Raw genomic sequence first — 21,925 nt, forward strand, 5'->3', positions numbered from 1 at the left:
ATTACATGGTTGAATTAATTAAATTGTGAGGTATTACGTGCCAATACCAGGGTACGATTATGAGGCACCGCGTTGTGGGAGGACTCCGGATTATATTCGACTACCTGAGGTTCTTTAACTTCCATTCAATACACGGTACACATGGCGTTGTCGCAGTTCGCCGCCATCGAAATACGGCTGCAGCGGCCGGGACTCGAACCCGCGACATCGTGCTTAGCGGCGCAACGCGATAACCGCTAAGCCACCGCGGCGGGTCGACATCACATAGCCTGCACGATGAAAGTTTAAACTAAAATGGTTTGTTCTTTTTTTTTGTTATAGGCCTAAATCAGTACGGTTACGAGTACTGACTTATGAGATTGTTGCCGCAGACGCGTATTTTCTAAAGCCAAGAACCGATGTCGCCAGCTTAAAGCCCTTCGTGCGAGCGCCGTTCCCACACCACTCAGACGACGCTTCATGGCCGGCGGGGTGGGGACGCGATGAAGAAGACGGCCACTGCGAGACTAGAGACGATGAGGACGAAGTTGTGTGCTTGCTGTTAGTTTTTTTTTTTTTTTTGGTTGCCACGCTCTATGTAGTCAAGCGAAACTTTCGGCGTTGTTCATGCGGCCTGCGTTCGTGAACAATAGTTGTGCCTGCTTTCGTATTGCGACACTACTTTAGACTCCTCGTCGAACGTCCTGCACATAGAAAGACTTGAAAAATTGCGCAATAAAACGCCTCAGAGCACCTTAAATAAATTTTCGGTGTCGCTTTTCAAGAGGTGTACGTGTTGGGAGTTCATGACTCTGAAGGTGGTCACGCGTGACGTTTCGGAAATCACTCCGACTAAATTGTTCGCTTGCTTCGATGCTTAATTGGGCAGCGCAAAGGAGGGCAGCATGGCACACGGTCGAGCGAGCGGGAGCGAGTGCCAATACATCACAATGCTCTCTCACGTGACCGCCTTCTGTGTAATGACGTCACAAAAAAAAATGAGAAGAAGCGAAATCGGAACTGTTGGCTTGAAGCTGCTATAAAAATTGTTTAATGCACTCGGAAGATCTCGGTGTCTGGACATGGTTTAAAGCCAGAAATGAAAAGTCGAGAGTATTGTCCGCACTTCTTTAATTACATATACCAGCAGTTTGCACGATATTCCCTATGTCGATACTCATACAAAAAAAAAAAAAGAAAACGGCGCCAGAGGGTGCGCTGTTGTCACCAATTCCTCCTCTCACCAGGGCCCTACCAAAGTCAGCGCTTGCGTCGGTGCAGTTGTTGTGACCTTACCAAGACGGCGTGTCGGGCTCCAGTTGGCCGGTCCGGGAGGTGCGCGGGAGACAAAAGCTGCAGAACAACAAAAACAAAAAGGTCAGTTCATTCAGTCTTCTATTCGTATTTTTGCGCGGAATGGGCGTTCCGGCAGAATTTCACCCAGTTCTAGAACAGCGTGAAAAGTAGGAAGGCATAAGAACAGTACAAAGCAGCATGGGCCGCTGCTACACTTTCGTCCTGGCACCCCTACGCCGCAATAGCTGTCGGGATGACATCGCGCTGGTAGCCTAACGAAATCTGAGCTTAAAATGGTTTCTTTCCAAATATGATTGAGAGTCTACTGATAGATAGATAACACACCAGAGTCTAGGTGCCGGGCACGTATTACAAGCTCCAAAACACGCCCAACTATAGGCGGGATGTGTTGGCTGCTGCACAAAGAATGCGAGTGCAGGCTGTACATTCCCGTGTGACCGGTGTTCCCATCTAGTGCGATATCTGCGAGTCGTTACTGGGGCTGCTCTTTAGGCCAGTGTACGAAATAGAATTTCGTACACTGGCTTTCAGGTAATGTTCAATCCACAGTTCTGTCTAGACCGCTGAATTGACCCGCCGTGGTTGCTCAGTGGCTATGGTATTGGGCTACTGAGTATGAGGTCTCAGGATCGAATCCCGGCAACGGCGGCCGCATATCGATGGGCGCGAAATGCGAAAACACCCTTGTACGTACACCCTTGTAAGAGCCCCCAAACCACTGAGTTCGAAGGCGAGATGGCAGTTTCTCGGAGTCCTTCACTACTATCTCACGGGTTTTCTTTCCTCTTCCCCGAGTTGTAACGCTACGTCAGTACCGGTCGTCACGTTGGCGCTTTCTTTCTAGTTCGAGTAAACACCGACTTCCGCGCTTATCGGGGGACCGTGTCTTTCGACTGCGCGCTGTCAATTGCCGCTCGCGCAGCGCGCAGTTAACACGCTCCACTGTAGCTTGAAATCGGTTGACTGCGCACGACAGGCAAATGAGGCGACGAGCAAGTGCGGACGTTCGACTGCGTGGCAAAGGCACGGATCAGACGTACCTCGTACGCGGACAAATCGAGATCTTTTATCCTGGGGACGTTGCGCCGTGAGGACAATACCGACGTGTGAATACAATACCGATGAATGTCAGTTTCTTGAACTGTAACGGGTGTTTCAAGGCGCCCTTTAGAAAAAACAGTGAAAATACTGAGTTTACAGTTCGCAAGTGACTCAAATTTCCACATTTACTGGTTCGCCACGAATCAAACGACTCTGTACAAAGCACGGAAAATACGGACAGCGAAAATAGTGAGGACGTGCAGATTGCGAACATAAGCGCTCTGTATGCTCCTCATTATATTCATTGTCCGTGTTTTTTTTTTCTGTGCTTTACCTGCCTCAAAATGTCGCCGTACGAACTAGCTCGGGTACAGACCGCAGTTCTGTAGATTCTGTTTACTTGTCGTAGGGTACTACATTCCAGAGGAAGCTACTGCAGTGTACAGTCTGAATCACGTTTGTCTAGGGTAGTCGAGTTAGTCCTGCGGACAGCCCCATCCGCAGCTCCTTCGCCGTAGCAACTCTACCAAGCGGCATAACCATACGTGGTCTCATTGCGGCATTTGCCTGCCTCCCCCCCCCGTTTTTTTTTCTGGCCTGGCTAAAGTTCGTAAAGTGAAGAAAAAAGATGGCGGCACTGCTTGGTGTCGTGGAGTGGGGAGGTTATCAGGGCTGGCTAGCGTCCGTAAAGTGAAAAAAAAAAATAACGAACGATAATATGGCGTGTAAGAAAGGCACGTGATTTCACCGCGCGCTGCACCTGCTCAGTGGGGGAGCGCACCCACGCAGGACGCCGTTGCTGCCGGCCGCGCCTGCAGTACAACCGCGCGGCAGTTGCGGCGGGAAAACACGTGGATGCTCGCCGCGGGGTCTAAGAACGAGCGTGTGCATTGCAGAGGTAGACCACTGCAACCGTTGCAATTCCAACAAAAATGGGAAAAGTGGGAAGACCACGCATTGTGCGCGCGGCCGAGGAACAGGTCGAGTACGAGGAGAGGCGTCGACAGCGCAGACACGACTATAAGCAACGACAACGCGCCCGTGCGGAATCGGAGAATGCGGCCAATGACTGTGGCTCCGAATAACGTCAGCGAGAGCACATGCGAGAGTCTAATCGTCGGCGTCGCGCGTAAGCTACCGATGAAGATCGCGCACTGGAGACCGCTGGCAAGCGTCAACCTAGGTCCTTCGAGTCAGCGTCCAAGCGGCAGAAGTGGCAGTTGCCACCTCCTTTGAGTGTCACTGGGGCGAGTTCCAAATTTAAGAGAACGTTTCTGGACGCGGAGTTTGACCATAGTGCTCGGTCTGCGATCGAGAGCGTCGCTGGCTAATCCCGAAATTCGGGAAATTCGGCCCGAAATTTTCTTCTTACGCTTTCGCTACAACATCCTCCACCACTTTCCTCCTCTCGCTCTCTTCGCTGTGGTAGTCTTTCATCCCCCGCTGGGCTTAGTGTTCGCTCTTTCATCTTTCACTGTGTTCGTTCGCTTGGTTACGCTGATGGGACGCCGACGCTAATAAACTTTGCGGATTTACTGGATCCTTATAGGGCCCTTCATAAAGTGTGGTTTACGTAAAACAAAAACAAACCACAAAAATTTCACCGATGATTACGATACTCCCTAATGCGAATTAAGAGCGCAGCTGTTTAGGTATTGGGAATTGACGATGTAGTGTTACAAAGAATTCGATTCTGAACGACGCCGTGCTCTCGGCGGTGGCGCTGAGCCTCTGCTCGGACAGCTCGTTTAGCAGCAGCGGCAGACGAAGCATTTATGCCGGTTGCGTCGCTCATTGTCCAGAAAGAGTGAACACGGGAATGCGTGGCTCGCGTGGAGCGCATTCTTTAGCGGCGGCGGCGCTGCCAGGGAAGTAGCGCATGCGCAGTGGGTCCGAAGCCCACGCCAGCGCCTTCTTTCCGCGCTCCCCACGTACCTGGTCGCCACCGTCACTCCGCTTTCCTCTTTACCTTTACCTGTCGCCATACACTCCTCCGCTTTCCACCTCGTGACTCCACTGCAAACCTCCTCTCCGCTTTCCTCCTCGAGCCTCTTCGCTTTCGCCGCTTTTTTCATCCCCCGCTGCGCGCCGCGTTCGCTCTCATCGTTCCCTGTGCTCGTTCGCTCGGTTACAAGTGACGCCGACGCTTGCCGTAGGAACGGGCATCTAGGAGCTGCTCACTAAAACAACTTCTGGAACCCGCACTCTCTCCGTGAGGGAGCCACTGTGATAGCCAGCGAGACGACGTGGCACACAATTGCGCCTGCTGGACACAAATAGCGGGCAGCAGCGCTCAGAGATTAGCCTCTAACGCAGAGCGCACCGCATGGCCTCTGTAAAGTTTTTTTATTTCAATGAAGAACTGCAGATAATTTCTCCTATTCTGTTCTAGGTGTCCATTTTGTTGGTTTCTTACGAAATAACTAATAAAAATTGACTCCGCGGTTTCCTTCCTTCTCGTTCATTGCATAGCGAGTCTCGAATCCGGCAGCTTTGGTGCCTTCAGTTAGCATGTCTGGGTTCATTGACCAGTTGCTTTCACCCAGAAAGATCGCATCGATGTGACGCTTGCGGCAGAAAGGATGTTCCAAATCCGCCGCCAAAGCCGTGAGCGGGGGCACTGGCTGTCACTCCCAGGGTTAATTATAGTTGATAATACAAAAACACCCCAGAAAGTGGATAGGAAAACGGCGCCGCGGTAGCTTAATTGGCAAGATCATCGCACGCGTAATGCGAAGATGCGGGTTCGTATCCGACCTGCGGCCAGTTGTTTTTTCATCGACTTTCGTTTATTTAGGATTTCTTTAATTCAGTTAAGAACTGCAGAAAATTTCCACTCAGGTGGAAGATGCTGAGGTCCATGACAATTCAAATTTTGGGTGCGCTGATTGGTCCAGGCAACGGGAGAGAGCATTCACCGTGGGGAGATTGCTCGCCTTCTCTCTCGTACGAGATTTCATTCGCTTCTGAACTCAGCTGCTAAAACACGCGGCCCCTACCCTGCCCCCCACCGCCCCCAATAAACGAGACGCTCCTTCGAAGAGTACAGTTTGCAGTGTATAACAAAACTTCCCGACGCAGCTTCGATGAGGCTTCCTCCAAACGTGAAAGAACGAATTATTGTAAATTGAGCGACTGTGCCAAGAGTGACGCCACGAGTGCATATTATTGAGGCGCTTCTGTGAAGTAAACCAGTCGAGTGGTTTTCTAAATGTACGTTGGATTCGCTTTCGAAAAACGTAACTGCCGAAATATGAAATGCATGGTTCGAATCCGATAATCTCGAATGTACACAGCGGGTAAACATAAAATAAAAAAGGCAAGCGCTAGTCTTTATCTCGTTTTTTCTTTTGGCCTTTGCATTTAGTACGAATAGGTGTTGCTTCCTCATTGCCATAGAAAACTAGCAAGCAAGTGGCCCGCATACGTACGCCAAGCAGTCTCGTCAATCAGTCTTTCTCGTGAAAGCTCGCGCATCCGCAACTTTTGACGGAAAATGCAATTCATCAGAACCATATTGCACCAATCGGATGCTCTTGTTTAGCCCTCACGGTGGTCGCGTGAGTCGAGGTGCCCCTTACCAGGTGTGCCCTACTCCAGTGTGGTGCGGTCGAACGTGAGGAAACTTGGGAATAGCGTACCGCGACGATACAATCGCGTAAGTTTTGTTCCCCCCGCCCCTCCCCCGTCCCCTGCTGGATAACGTGCCCTCTCCTCTCAAGCATGAGCCCAGCGCGTGCCTCGCGCAAGCCTCGCGCGAGCAGCCTCTGCAATCACGGAAAAAAAAAATCTGATTTGCAGCTTGCGCTATTTGCAACGAGCGCTTTGCCTTCGTGAAAGACAAACGAAGTGTGTGTGCAAGCTGCGCAACTTTCGGCAGCTAGACGTCATAGGCTGCGAATAGCTGTCAGTCTCGCTCAAGTTCTTCGGGCTCGTTGCAGGTTTACGACAGCCGTATCTTGCGTATCTATTGCGTATCTTGTACTTTTCCATCATACGTACTTAATATATTGCATAGAAGCCCGGGGCTGGACGTACTATAGCTCTCTCGACCCAACCCGTCGACTTCGAAAACGCGGACTTGCAATTATATCTCGTAGTAAACCCCACGAAACCAACCAATCCATTGTTTCGTGCCTTGGAACTCCTCCCATTTGGTTACTCACGGCAATTCAAAACGGCAGCTACCGTCAGCAACATAGTGAATCATAATCGCCCATTTCACTCCTGTATTTCTTTCTACGTCTTCCCGTCCCACACGAAAACTTACGCAAGGTAACTTTGACCTACTTTCCGTAAATACATTTACGGAGAGCGACAGCTACATTTTACAGGAGTTAAACTACGCAGTAGTTCACCATTAGAAATAAAACAATTAGGGGTGCCTACTGCCCAAATGTAACAGCTTTTTTTCTTTCAGTGCTAACATTACTTGCACGGTATCCCAATATGTCATGCATACCTGTTAAAATAATTACTTTGTAGCAGCAATACAATGGGAAAACCGTGGTCATTTTTGCGATTACTCGATCAGTTGGGGGCCGGTGTCCTTGACGCGCTAAATTATTATCTATAGTGGGAAACTTTAGGCATTTAACTGAAATGCCTTTAAAAAGAATAAATTAATAACCTATTGTGTGAAACTTCTGGCATTCTTTAACTGAAACGCTCTTAAAGATAATTAATATAACCTCAATAAAAATAAAAACAAACCTTAGGATACATTGCTGCAATAAATGAAGCTCTTTTTACGCCGACAAAGCCTGCACGTTTCCAATGACAGATCGGCGTCCCCGATTGTTCGCTGAATGTTACGGTTCCAGAATGCAAAGAAACACTGTACTACTTGTTCCGTTCGCATGCATGCACGAATATTTATTTTTAAGAACGTATTTCGATGTTATAAAGCGACACACACGAGGAGTAGGCAATCCAGAAGGAACACCTGCCCTGTGTCAGGTCGATTGCACGAGCATCCTTTTACCCTCATCGGCAATAAAAGCGGTGGCCAGGTTTTGCTATGCAAAAAGATAACGCTCTACGACGAATGCTCCCACAATCGCTTCGGCATATCGCTCCGAAAAATGGCGCCGATGGGCTGGAATGCAGCCAAAGTGCCCCGTGTGCCCGGTTTCGAGAAGCCCAGAATTTTTCTGCTTGTTCTCCAGGAAATGAGACGCACAAAGAAAATCACAGCAGACTTGTGCGACATCGCAGTCTCGCATCCCAAGTTCCAGCGAAGCTGGTTCTTTCGAGCAGTTAGGAGAAAAAGCGGTCCGCAATAAAGCCACGTTCGCAGGGCTCATTACTTCCAAAAGATACTGTATGCGCTAAAAAGAACAAGTTGTAGTTCCTGAAGAATACTTTAATAGTGTAAAATAGCTTCTCATTAGTTCAGCATAAGATGGACACCAAAGAGTATCAAGTTGAAGCGCAATATTAGGTTGAGCGGCGTTTGCGTTATCATTCCTACGTGTGCCCATGTTTGAAAGCCTGCCTTTCAGTGCCTCACGTTGAGCTACCTGAAGAGGTAACGCTTGTGCAACCGCAAAAAAAGCAAGTCTTAAATATGAGGCCTGATAAGGGAGAAAATACGTAAGAACAAACTATACTGGGGATTCGACACTGCCTTGAATTTCCCCCATTGGCTCGCCATGTCGTCGTATTAATTTTCACAGCCTGTTCTAGCGCCTACGTAGTTTACTGTTTGCATGTAAAGCACTCCAACGCGTTCTAAAAGCCGGAGACAACCTGACAAGGTTTTTAGAACTTCAGCCAAATCTCTAGAAATGATGCATTGACGTGCACTGACGTACCTTCCCTGGAATTTAGACACGAAATCTGACTAGGGACCTCAGGCGTCTTCACCCTCCGTACTGCTAATTTTCTCGTCAAGTGAACGAGATGAATTCACCACTCAGTGATTTATCGTTGACCTTTAGTGCGACCTTGAACTGCAGCAAAGTACAGCAAAGCGAGAGAACTTTCTGTAACAGATTGCAGTTGAACAAAGCACCGTGGCGTGGCACTGCCAGCTCTGTTGTGGGCGTCTGCGTCTCCAGTGTGCTCGCTGTTCCGGTGCTCCCTGCACGTTGAGACGCATAGTATACGGGCCAGAAAATGCTAGATAACGTTGAAAAATAATGTAACCTAAAGATGAGGTAACAAAGTTATACGGGGGCGAAATGCGAAAACGCTCGTGTACTTAGGTTTAGGTACACGTTAGCGAACCCCGGGTGGACAAAATTAATCCAGAGTGCCCCGCTACGGCGTGCATTATGGTCAAATTGTGGTTTTGACACGCGCAACTGCAGAGTTTAATTTTGAAGACCCCGCTTTAAAAGTTACTTTCGCTTCAACACTACTCACAGAGGTGGACGTTCGTTGCGCGAGAAACTGGAATGTTAGTATGCCCTAACTTGAATTCATTAACTTCTCATATTTCTGCGGGCACCAGTTACAAATGAAAAATTACACATCACGATTTGTTGTGCTACTAATCATTCTTTACACCCAATAGAACTTAAGAGGGCCAATCGGGCTATAGGTTACAAGGTAAAATATATGAAAAATGAAACGATACCCAGGATGTCGATTCAATGAACGCGATGGGGCAAGTGCACTTTCTCGCCGCCCTCTGTATTGCGCTTTCCGTTTTTAATCTTTCATTACACGGGCCATATTGATACACGCATATTGCGTCTTTCTTATAGATGAGGCGCGCGGGCGCCCCGACGAAGACGACGAACGTTCTCTGGCTCTCGAGCTGTCGAATGGACTTGCTAGCGCTGCAGTTATGCTTTGTAAATATACCTTGTAGATAGTCTCCAGTTCTTAATCCTTCGTTTGCGTAACAATATAAATACCCGTTTTAACATTAGCGTATTCGAAATTCGTGCACCAATATAAAATACATGTGTAAAAAGTGTCCGGCTGCTATACAACGTGCGATGATTACAGGCAGCCGGTTTAAATGATAGTGAGGCGTAAAACGGCTTAAACAGTGTCGTCTTTGTATTTCGCATGGCATTATGTCTCGTTTAGCTCGTTCAACATCGGTGGTGGTTAATAAGGAATATGGTCGCTGCAGCCGAATGTCTTCGTCATGGTAGCAACTGCTTTCCTTAGTAGCGCTTCTACGAAACACTGCAGCTTATTCTGTACCTCCTGCCATTCAAATTTCCAGAGAGCCAGATACGCATGCGTACAATCTCTGCCAATGAAAGCAGTTGCTGCCTTAACGAAGACAAGTCGCTCATGTCAAAACGTTGGCTACAGCAATGCTCCTTGCTCAACGGCTGTTGAACGTTTCAAGCCTGCATCTTCCGGTTGACTTCTGTCTCGTTTAGTCATTTCTAACAATTCAGTCACTGATCGTATTTTGGAGGCGAATTGTTCTGTGCGCTCATAGTCTGATGGGACTTTCTTTTACTCCGTCTAGCTCGCACAATGACTGGTCCGGAAAAGAGGCCTCGCCAAAAGAAAGAAGTGGTAAGTGCGCAATTTAAATCACGATTTCCTGCAATTAATTGGTGGTGAAGCGAGAGCGAGATATGTTGCACTATTACAAAATCTAAAGCTAGGGTAGCTGCACGTTATTCACGTTGTATAGCAGCGCATAGATAGACGAATGGACTATATAAATATTTTTGAGCGACGCTGGCACACGCTGAAAGATGAGTTTCAGAAACTATGGCCTCCGAGATCATCTCGGAGCCCATGCTTTACCGCAGTGAGGGCATTGGCAGCGCATGCGCGTAGGGGATCGTCAGTTAATGTGCTTGGTCACTATTGACACTATCGTAATTGCATTTCTTTTAGATTTAAACTATTCGCATTTTAGACCTATCATTATTTAGTACTGCCCTATCACTGTAACCCAGTGGATATGGTACGTTGCACTACTGAGTTCGAGGTAGCGGGTTCGAACCCGGCCGCCATATTTCGAGGGGCGGGAAACGCGAAAACGCCTGTGTACCATGCATTTAATCCACGTTAAACAAACCCCAGGTTCTCAAAATGAATCCGGAGGTGTGCTTCATAATCACACCATGCTTTTATCCCGTAAAATCACGGCGACCATTTCCTTCAGTCGTCAAGTTTGACTTCACACATCACATCTACAGGATTCGAACTGACTGCTCTTCATGCTGCCGTGGAATACATTTAAAAATAACTACATAACAAACTGGCAATATTTTCTCACACGGAAGCAGCCCTCCAAAGAGTGCGAAGGTTACGGCGTGGAAATTACGGCATACCGGTGTTCCGAATCAACGAAATTTGTCATTGCGTTTCTGAACGCGGACATGATGTAATATTTCAGTGGCTGCCCGGACATTGTGGCATTGTTGATAATCGCCTCTCCAACGACGCTGTCCGACGTGCCCTGGCTGGAGCACCAACACTCCTTATATCTTTACTGAGAGTACATGCTGCAAGAAAGCTTCGCAATCTCGAACGTACCATCATGTTGGGTTACTGGCCTACTCCGCATAACTCTAACCGTCGTTTATACAGCCTCGACCCATCACTGGAACTGCAATTACCTAAAACTTTCATGACGTGACGCAACAGTGCTGTGTCAGCTGTGGGTATGAGTGGCCTTCACTGACTCCAACTATCGCATTGGAATGGCGGACTCACCCATGTGCGCTAAGTGCTAGTGTGAAGAGAGCACTGACCATCTTCAGTGCCACTGTTCTCGCTTCGATAAACAACGCCAGACGTCTCCAGTGTGCCTTGAATATGCTGGACGGTAGTCCATATACAGAAGCAAAGGCCTTGGGAGCCTCGCCTCACAGCTTATCAGCCCAGAAGACCATTCTAGCTCTTGTGCTGTACCTGAAGGGGACAGACTCAAGTGCCCGACTTTAGGTACGCTACATCTGGCTTAGTTCATGTGAAAGTACGATCAAGACTTCTGTCTTCTATTTCTTCCACTCCCTCATCTCCCTCCCCACGTGTAAGGTAGCGAACAGGACAAACTGTGGTTAAACTTCCTACATTTCCTTCCTCCGGTCTCTATCTCTCTCTGTCCCCTAAAACCTCAGAATCTAATTTGATTATTTAGCACTTAATAATTTAGACAGACAACAGTATGTTAGTGAAGCATTCCCCATAGGCCTCTGCGCTGCAGAGACCATAAACAACTGTTAAATACACCTGTATTACGCTTATGCTATAAGAAAGCGAACGTTGTTCCCTTGAGATGATGCTTGGTAAGCCATAAGAGGCAAACTGAAAAGCGGGTGTCTGGGTCGCTTACTGCAGCATTGACGCCATAAAATATTAGAGCGTCTATGCTTCGGCAAATCAATTCCAGTTCTGAAAGTAGGCACTGTCAGCTACAGACTGGCAAATCCAACAAAACAGCTGAAGCCGAATTTCAGTGAAAACAAAAATCGGTACACCTTTCTATAATTTACCGGTCTGTAATGATTGTCGCCATTTAAACGATTTTGTCGCTAGATTTAGCGACTGTCTCGTCCGATTAGCGACATTTTTATGTTTAGCGACCGGCGACATCTTCTAGCGGCTTGAATGATCAATAGCGACATCTTAGCAACATCAAAGCTAGGAAAGTTGCTTTAAAAATGGCCTACTTTAACACAGTTCAGTATTCAAAAGCTAATGTTTGCGGTCGAAAGTCGCTGTATGACTCATTGGCCCCGTGAATATGATGAAGCAACGGCTTCTTTCACATTGGTAGTCATCACATGGTGATTTTGATTCAAATCTCAGTGGTTATCAGACGTCATTGTGCTCACAAAAATGTTCTTTTTTTATTCTTTGCAAAACTGATTCGAGTGGGATTCAACGCTTCGAGTTCTGCGACATTGCTAAATGCATTCAATTGGTGGACGTTTGCAAGCGGAACAGTGAAATAATTTAACAAAGCCAGTTGGAATGAACTTCATGTTTAGATTCAGAAGGCAGCTGCGAATAAGACAGATCGGCTGTATAGAAATTAGATATCGGAGTGGCTGAGGTCGTTCATGCGGGTCTGAACATATGGCTTCCGTTTCTCACGGTTTTTAGACCAGTCGGTATTTCACGGCGGCTTTCAGGTAGATCCGGGGAGGAAGCATAGTATTTGACAAGTATAAGTTAAACTCGGGTGTTAACAACATCCGGTCAAGCGTGTTCCGCACAATTTAGTTTTCTAATCACGAAAGCCCATAACCAAAATCATCGAGGAATAATGCTGACTAAGTACCGTTTGGTGCTGGGAAAACTAGGTTATTTGTGTAAGTTAAAGTGTGCTGTATTTGCAAACTTACAACCGAAAGGTAAACGCAGAATTCAAGCTGTTATGTGTTATGTAAGTATATTTGTAATCTAAAAGCCCTCTACACCCTGCTGGTAGATTCGCTGTGTACCCACGTCACGTGCACGGACATCAAACAAGCAGCGTGTACGTAAATGATGTGGCCTGAAATTTAGTACTTAGGAAACGTTTTTCATCGCATAAAAAAGCCTCGTTTCTGATAGCACAGTTGTAAAGTAGTCTCCGGGCGCAATTCTAAGTTTGAAATTATACAAGTGGACACGTCACAAAGAACTCTCGAAAATAGAATTTTTCTCATACCGAATCTCTGAAGATGACTTCATGCACCTTAGTAACGAAGAGTTGCTTGAAGGTTTTCAGGACCAAAATGTCATCAAATTAGAAAGAATCCTAATCCGCAGGAATAACGAACAACTTCGAACAAAGCACATTGTACTAACCTTTGGCACAAGTGTGCTGCCTAGTACATTGGATGCAGGCTATATCAAAGTACGTGTTAGGCCGTACATTCCAAATCGTCGACGGTGCTTTAAGTGCCAGATGTATGGGCATGGATCCCAGACATGCCGAGGAAGGCAGACTTGCGCGAAATGCAGCTCGGATGAACATCCATCAGACGCTTGCGACTCATCTCCACATTGTGTGAACTGTGGTGGAAGCCATCCAGCCTACTCCAGGACATGCCTTAAATAGAAAAAAAAGAAATCATTGCACTAAAGGTCAAAGAAAATATAAAATTTCACGAAGCAAGGAAACGCCTTTCATACTTAGATCACACAAGCTTTTCTGAGGTGGCGCGACGGAGGGCAGCGTCACAAATCCCTCGGGAGTCTACCGCGGTCACTGATAGTGGTTCGGTAATCGCTCCACCTGCCCCCCTGGTGGCAGCAGCAAGTGCTGCTCCATCAACATTGAAGGTGGGCCTGCAGACCTCGGTTACTCAGGTCCCAAAGCTAAACCGAACTCCACGGCCTGGGACGCAAGTTTCAGCGCCTAGTTCACGATCATCCAGCACCTCAGAGAAGGTCATGGATGTCGATCAAAGAAACCCGGCGTCATCGACGCCGAAAGATCAGCGCTCTCAGGAGCGCGTTAGGAGGGATAAAATTCCTTTAACTGCTCTGAAAAAGGGACCGGTAACCCGAACGGTTATCGCCCTTGTATACATATCTATCTGTACCATGTGCTTTTGAAAACAGAAATCAATCTTCCTCGATATGGCTAAACAAATAATTCAGTGGAATGCCAGAGGCCTATTTCGCAATCTTGATGACGTCAAAGATCTACTAGAGGAATATCAGCCACGACTGTTCTGTGTTGAAGAAAAGCCTTTAAAGTCGACACACAAGAACTTCTTAAGACAGTACACAGTTTTCCGTAAACATAGAAATAATGGTAATTCTTCTTCAGGTGGTGTGGAAATCATAGCCCAAAAGTCAGTAGCATGCCATCATGTATCGCTCCAGAGTTCATTTGAGGCAGTGGCTGTTTGGGGTATATTGTTCAATCAATTTCTAACTATTTGCTCCATATTTATATATCGCCTGATGAACGGTTTGACACAGCAGAATTTGAAAAGCTGATTTACGAGCTTCCCGAACCCTATATAGTAATCGGAGACTTCAATGCTCACAGCACATTCTGGGGTGACTCAAGATGTGAAGCGACAGGTCGGGCAATAGAAAAGTTCCTTCTTTCATCTGGAGCCTGTCTATTTAACAAGACAGAGCCAACTTTTTAGTCCTACACACAACACATATTCATGTATAGACTTAGCCATAAGGTCAGCATCACTTCATCCATACCTGGAATGGAGAGTTAAGTTATTAGTAATCCATATGGGAGCGATCACTTCCCAATACTCCTAGAAGCAACTAAGTGGCACGGTGGACCAGCTTACCCCAAAAAATCGAGACTCCATAGTGGAGACTGGGCGAAATTTAGAAACATACGTAAACTGTGCCTGGAAGACGTGGACCCCTAGGTGTAGAGGAACTTGCCAGGTACATCACTGAACACATCCTCTGTTCTGCTCGAAACTGCATGCCTCAGTTCTGCACAGATACCGTCAATTCAAAATCGTGGTGGAACAAAGATGGTGAAATTGCAAAGAAAAGTCAGAACAAAGCATGGAGCAGAGTTTCACGCTACCCAACAACAGAAAACCTAATAACTTTTAATCGGTGCAAAGCAAATGGCCGCCGTATCCGCCGAATATCCGAAAGAGAAAGTGGGACACGCTACGTATCCTCAATAGACTCATACACTGATGTTAACAAAGTATACAATAGGGCACGTAAACTAAAAGGACAACGTCCAAATCATTTTCCTCTTGTCAGTGGCTCTGGTGATACAATAGAAGACCAAGCAAACACTCATGGTGAGCACTTTGAAAGGGTATCAAGCTGGGAAAATTATTCCGAAGAGTTCTTATGCCATAAAAGAATAGCTGAAAATATTCCTTTACGTCCAAACAAGTCATCAGAAGGATACAACAAACCACTAACATTTCATGAACTCAAGCTTGCCCTAGGCTCTTGTGGCAGTTCGGCTCCAGGCTCTGGCACAATAACATGAAATAATCAACAATCTGCCTGGTGAGACCCTAAACTGTATCTTAGGTCAATGCAATAAGATTTTTGCAACTGGTCATATACCTTCATCTTGGAAGGAGGCAATAGTCCTGACAATGCTGAAACATGGCAAAGGCCCTTCTTTAGTTAACAATTACAAATTGCACTCACTTGCTGTTTACTTAAGGTATTTGAAAAAAATGATTAACCGTCGCCTTGTTTACTTTCTGGCATATAATGGTGCATTGGACCCTCACCAATCTGGCTTCCGAAGAGCGAGGTCTACAACAGATAATCTTGTTCTCCTTGAGTCATATATACGTGATGCATTTGTACACAGCCAATACTGTCTATCCGTATTCTTTGATCTTGAGAAGGCATATGATGCTGCCTGGAGATGCGGTATTCCAAGACCTGTCGTCCTATGGAATTTTTGGTAGTATGCTGAACATTTGTCAAGATTACTTATCTGAAATGAAGTTCCGCGTAACCCGCCATGGTTGCTCAGTGGCTATGGTGTTGGGCTGCTGAGCACGAGGTCGCGGGATCGAATCCCGGCCACGGCGGCCGCATTTCGATGGGGGCAAAATGCGAAAACACCCGTGTACTTAGATTTATGTGCACGTTAAAGAACCCCAGGTGGTCGAAATTTCCGGAGTCCTCCACTACGGCGTGCCTCATAATCAGAAAGTGGTTTTGGCACGTAAAACCCCATAATTTTAGTTTTTTTTAAGTTCCGCGTAAGAATTGGCAATGTACTATCGCACACGTTTGTTCAAGAAAACGGTGTACCACGGCGAGGAGTGCTAAGTTGCACACTTTATAATCAGAATGAACTCTCTCCGCTCTGTTTTACCATCCATGGTGTCTTATTCTATGTGGACGACATTCAAATCAGCTTTAAATCTTGAAACATGTCCATATGTCAACGCCAGATACAGTTAAGTGTTAATCGGCTCACGAAATGGGCAGACGAAAACGGGTTTTGATTCAGTGCAGAAGAGACTACCTGTGTGCTTTTTTCTAGACGATGAGGGGTATGTCCTGACCCTTGCATTACGATGAATGGGAGAAGCCTCGTAAATAGAAAAGAAAAAAAAATATTTCTTTGTGTAATCTTCGATAGTAAGCTAACCTTCATGCAGCATATAAAACAGTTGTAGCTGAAATGTCTTAAAACTATGAACCTCTTAAAGATTTCATCTAACCAGTAAAGAGGAACAGATAGGTATTGCCTCCTATCTCTTATTTAGAAGCTTTGCGCTGTCACGCATAGACTATGGATGTATTGTTTACCAGTCGGCTTCAAAGACAACACTTAAGCTATTCGATCCGCCTAGCACTTGGTGTCTTTCGTACGATCCCTGTCCAAAGTCTCTATGCAGAGTTGGATCAGTGGCCACTGGATTATCAGCGTGCATATCTGGGAGTCACTTATGCAATAAGAACCATGTCGCTAAAACAACATCCATGCAAAACACTCATAAGTGATCAGTCCACAAATCAGTTGTATTTAAACAGGCCTTCACACGCCCGGTAGTTCCCGTTAGCAGTAAAATCTGTTGCAGAAAAACTCGGAGTAGTTTTCACAGATCTTCAGGAAAGTGACTACCTTGAACCCATCCCACCTTGGGAGCAATGTACAGTTACCTGTGACTTATCCTTCACAGAGCTGAACAAAAAGAGTTGTCCAAGTGCCCTCATCCAGCAACATTTTTTGGCCTTTGAAGCGAAGTATAGATCTTTGGCATTTTTCACTGATGCTTCAAAGTCTGCAACTTCGGTATCATGTGCAGCCCATGGCCCAAACTTCTCTAACTATAAAACCTTGCATAACCATAGCAGCATCTTTACAGCGGAAGCGTAAAGTATTCTGATCAATGTTGAGTACATAGTACAGCACAAGATATAAACGTCTATATAATATACACATTCCTTAAGCGTTGTCACAGCCCTGTCCTGTGGCAAAGCAAGCCGAAACCTTGTATTAAAACAGCTACTTGAACGCATTTACGTAGCATATTAACAAAATCTCGCTCTTGTATGCTGAGTGCCAGGCCGCTCTGGCATCGCAGGCAATGAAATGGCGGACAAAAATGCTGGACAAGCGGCTCAGCGGGATAGAATTGATGTAAGCTAGGTACCTGGTGTAGATATGCAAGCTGCGGTACGAAAGGCGCTCCGTAATCATTGGCAAGCTGAATGGGAAAAGGAAGTTGAACATAAACTGCACCTGCTTAAATCGCAGTTAACCAAATATGTTCCACTGAAGCTTGATAGACACACCGCAGTCACCCTGGCACGACTCGGAATAGGATACACTTATGGCACACACAAACACATCTTGACTGCAACTGACCCACCGACGTGCACACGCTGCGGTGGGAACCTAACCGTCCTAAATGTCCTCATCTAATGCCCTGAACTGCACCAAGAGCAAGTGGCTCATTTTAGGGAACCCTACTCACACCATATACCCCCCCCCCCCCCCATCCCTCGATGTTCTTATCAAAGGATGCACTTTTTAACTTTAAAAGAGTGCTTAATTATCTTGCTCAAGTTAACTTTCTAGACATCATCTTATTTCATCTTAAGCCTCAGATTGTGCCTCACAGGTGAGGCACAATCTGATGCAGAAAAGTATGTCTGAGCTGTCGCACTTCTTGCGTCAGCAAGAATTGTAAAGCAAGGGACTCGGACAACCAAGAATAATTTAACATCTGTGCCTGTAGCGAATTCATTCAAGGCTTTATATCGGTTCTTAGTAATTATTTTAGAAATAATGTACTAGTATTTATAGATCTAGCTTACGTGTAGGCCTCTATACAGCCTTTCTTTTAGGTCAGTCTAAACTTACAATCTTGATAAATCTAAACACATGTCCTGGCGCTCTTTGACCGTAAATGCCCTTGCGCCAATAAACTTCAATCATCATCAAATCACGCACACGAAGAGCCGCTTGCGAATCGGCGCTCGAACGAGTGCCTGGGATAGAGTGCTTGCAGCTAGGCTGCCAGGTGCTGCCGCTAGACCAAAACGCGTGCGCATTTCAGGTATATTTCATATGCGGTTATCACTCGGCACTCGCACAAACTGCTATGGGTCTTTTGCAAATATTGTCAATTAAAGCATCAGGTGATTAGACCCCTGTGTTTTTCTCAAAGTTACTAAAATCAAAGTGCTAGTCACTTGAACGAACCTGTCAGAGAAATTCTGTTGCAGTCGGCCTTCGAAGCCATCAATGAATAGAGCAAATTTTTATTCATCAGTATTGCAAACAGATTTTAAACGTGCGCAGTGTTGACAAAAAGCGTGAAAGGAATATATTTCGTGCAGCTCTCCTAGCCACCCCATGCTCATTCACTATCTCTGGATCATTAATTTCCCATTCGCTCTCGAGACCCGCTCGCCTTCCTCTTCGCGCAGCGGCGCCATGTGTCGCTCATGCGACAAGTGGCGAGGCAGGTGATGACCAATCGGGACCCGAACGACGCCCGGCCGGTGCCCAGTCCGCCCTGGTGGTCGACGGTGTTCTCCAGTCGCTACAAGACCGAGATGTGCCACCACCTGGAAGAGCAGGGCTTCTGCAGCTTCGGTGCCGGCTGCGTCTACGCGCACAGCGCTGCCGAGCTGCGGCCCTTGCAGAGGCACCCTAAGCACCGGTCGCAACTCTGCAAGGACTTCCACGAAGAGGTCAGTCTTCTGTTTCGCTGTTAGAGATTTTTCTGTGGCCCTTTTTCTTTAAATCCAAGCGTTCGTTGTGAACTTTACCGGACTTTACGGAGTGTGGCAGCTGTTGCTACTTCGCCGAAGATCAAACAGGGAAGGGGCAGTATTCTGCAAATGTGCACCTACTGGACACGTCCGCTTCGTCTACTGCTGGAGTTCTGATTGGCTGGGCCAGGGTACACGTCAGGAGACGGGAGCCTCGAGCCAATTAGCATTTCGGCAGCAGACGAAATGGACATGTCCACTAGGTGGACACTTGCAGAATAGCCCCACAGTAGTCTGCATGCAACACATTGCCTTTAAACCGTGTGTCGCAGATAACATTAGCTAAGCTGTTCAAGGAGCAGGAAAAATTAAAAAGGAACACAATGACAAATACAATTATGAAACCTACGGTCTTGTCACCAGAGGTCTGACGACAAACGCCGTAAGTTTTAAAATCTTATTTCGTGCTTTGTTTTTCTAATCTTTTCCTTTTTTCTCCGTCAAACAGGTTGGCTAAGGTTAGGTGGGACACTATATGCATAGCCATTCCTCCTACCTGTTGAGACGCGCTAGCGACTGGCTCTGTTCCTTACAGAATTATGCAGTGAAACAGCAAACACTGCCTAAATGTTATCACTGCAACAAATGCAAAGTGTTTCAGCGAACACTTTCAAAAATCTTTGAAAATTGCCTGTGGCACATCGAAGAATTCTTGTCCATAAGCTGGTCTACTCGAAAAGGCGGACATTCCTTGCAGAAAAAATAGAAATGCGTAATTAGATGATTAAAAGAAAATCGCAAATTAGTAATTTGACTAATGACCTCATGAAACGTATTGCAATGTGCAAACTCTAGCGGGTGAGACTGCAAGGCATATCCACTTCAAAATAATTTTGTGGATGGCCCTTTTGACGAGATATGCGCCTTCGAACTTGCGGCAAAAGTACACTACCATCCCGCTTACTTTCTTAACAAAACGTCGTTTAATGTATTCAAGTACAAAATTAACTCGAATGCCAATGCATTTCTCCCTAATGTCCCGGAGGTAATATTTTGAAATTGGTGTCATCCTCACAATTCGTTCCGAGTGGATCCGACTTGCGAACATCCCGGCTAGATAATGAAAATTGCAATATGTGCCATAAAGTAATTAGTTAAAACGAGTTAGTGGATTTCTGTTAATTAGTCGATTATCCATTTAAAGTTTTTGCGCAAGTCCACTTCTTGGAGTAGACCAGCTCATGGACTAGGATTCTGGTATCTGCCACAGGCAGTTTTTAAAAAAAAATTGAAAGTGTTCACTGAAACGCCCGGTGTAGGCCGTCAAGTGCATAGTTCTTTTATTGTTTGGTGCGTCCGGTTTAGCGCTGATGTTCCGTTGGTTTCGCGCTTAGTAAAGTAGGTCAACCCTGGAGATATTGTATGCCGCCGTCGCGTAGGTCGCGTATGTCGCGCCTCCGTCTGTTCCCGTCCTACCAAGCGAAGTAATCGACTTTCTGCAAAACACGATACAGGAAATGAAGGAAAAAGTACGTTTCCGCGAACTGAAATCATACTTCTGTCATCGGAGAATGCGAAGTTTCTGCATGTTCTTTAAGACTAAATAAAATTGGGACGCATCATGTTTATTGACAGTATTAAATGGACAGGCTTCACAAAACGTTTCGCTTAACGCTGATTTGAACAAGCGCATTGTTTCTGTAGATTTTACATGTGCAGTCCTGTTAAAAGCAGTTATTTCCCTGATGCTTTCCTTGGCTTATTTATCAGTTGGATTCACGTGGCTTTAAGTTTGTAGCTAGCAAAATGTTGGCTGTCTTCGTTTGCCTTTTCCTCACTCATTTCATAGACAAAGTATCAAGTCTTGATGCGATCATGTAGCTCACAAAAGCTGACATGCTGCGCAACATATGTCACTCTAACGACATTCAATATCGGCGGCCGTTGCACTGACTAGCGCTTAACACCCCCACGGTTAGGTTTGACACATGCGGTAACCCATGCAGGAGAGCGGTAGAACGACGCTCAGCACGATGGCTCCACCCCGTGATACGGTAAAGGAGGGTTCAGCTCTTGCGTGCGGAAGTTGTACTTTCGTGAACTTTAGCGTTTTTTTTTTTGCCTGTTACTCCGAATTTCAGTTAATAACGCGCAATTTCTTTCATGATTACCTTGGCTTTGTTGTCCGTCTGTTAACCTCAGTGGAGTGCCATATGCTTTCTAGATATCACGGATGGCAGTGGGCGAACTGAAGTGCATGAGGGACCACGAGTGATCACAAGGTGAAGCGGTGGCAGGGGTGGTTTGAGCAGACGTCGGTCGGTATGCGCCGCCTTTTCACGCAGGTGCTTATCGCGCATGTGCTTGGTTTTAGCCGCGTCCTGCACCATGACGCTGCTCTCAGCGTGCTCGCAATAAGATGAGGCATGCACATCCCGATGGAATGCGAACGGATTCGCCCGGTGAGACCCGCAGCAGCCCGGCGGGCCAAGGAAGCCGCAGGGAGACAAGAACTCTCTTGACCGTAGCCTAGGCGGGTGCCCCAGCCCACTAACTCGCCGGACGCGAATCGTTCCGATTCGAAATGAAGTTTTCTCACTCACTCTACCACAGTGGCGCAAAAAGCAAGACAACGTGAACATCAGACCTTATTTAAGTAATTCTTTTTATTCGTCGGCGGCAGCCTTACACTTCGAATCAGGACTTTGAGCCGTTGCACGTTTTGACCACGACGTAGTCGGGCATCCCAAGTCTGTGCCGTGGATATAGCAGTGGTCAAAATAGGCTGCTCTCGGTGCGACCCACTGACGTTACGCCACGCTCCGTCTGCGGAGTAAGTGCGCTTCGCTCTATCGCGCGATAACGTCTGATCGCGAAGCTTGCGTCAGATAGAGTGCTCGATGCGACTGTTCTAGAAACTCGTTACCTTCCATGTCATAGCGTCCAGATGAACGGCTAGCGGCGCGCCATTTTTCCCATCTAAATCTATTTTGGTGCAACACCCGAACAC

General features: G+C 46.6%; 1 protein-coding gene across 1 annotated transcript in view; it reads left to right on the forward strand.

Annotated features, from left to right (window-relative positions):
* Positions 1 to 1,270: 1,270 nt before the first annotated feature.
* The window catches only part of LOC126534384 (uncharacterized), a 32,376-nt gene continuing 11,721 nt past the window's right edge, over positions 1,271 to 21,925 (forward strand). Inside the window, exons 1-3 of the mRNA XM_050181659.3 lie at positions 1,271 to 1,356; positions 9,779 to 9,828; positions 18,628 to 18,894. Coding sequence (XP_050037616.1) covers positions 9,787 to 9,828; positions 18,628 to 18,894 — 309 coding nt within the window. The 5' untranslated portion in view covers positions 1,271 to 1,356; positions 9,779 to 9,786. The remainder of the gene's footprint in view (positions 1,357 to 9,778; positions 9,829 to 18,627; positions 18,895 to 21,925) is intronic.

This window comes from Dermacentor andersoni, chromosome 7, assembly GCF_023375885.2.
Source record: "Dermacentor andersoni chromosome 7, qqDerAnde1_hic_scaffold, whole genome shotgun sequence".
NCBI lineage: Eukaryota > Metazoa > Arthropoda > Arachnida > Ixodida > Ixodidae > Dermacentor > Dermacentor andersoni.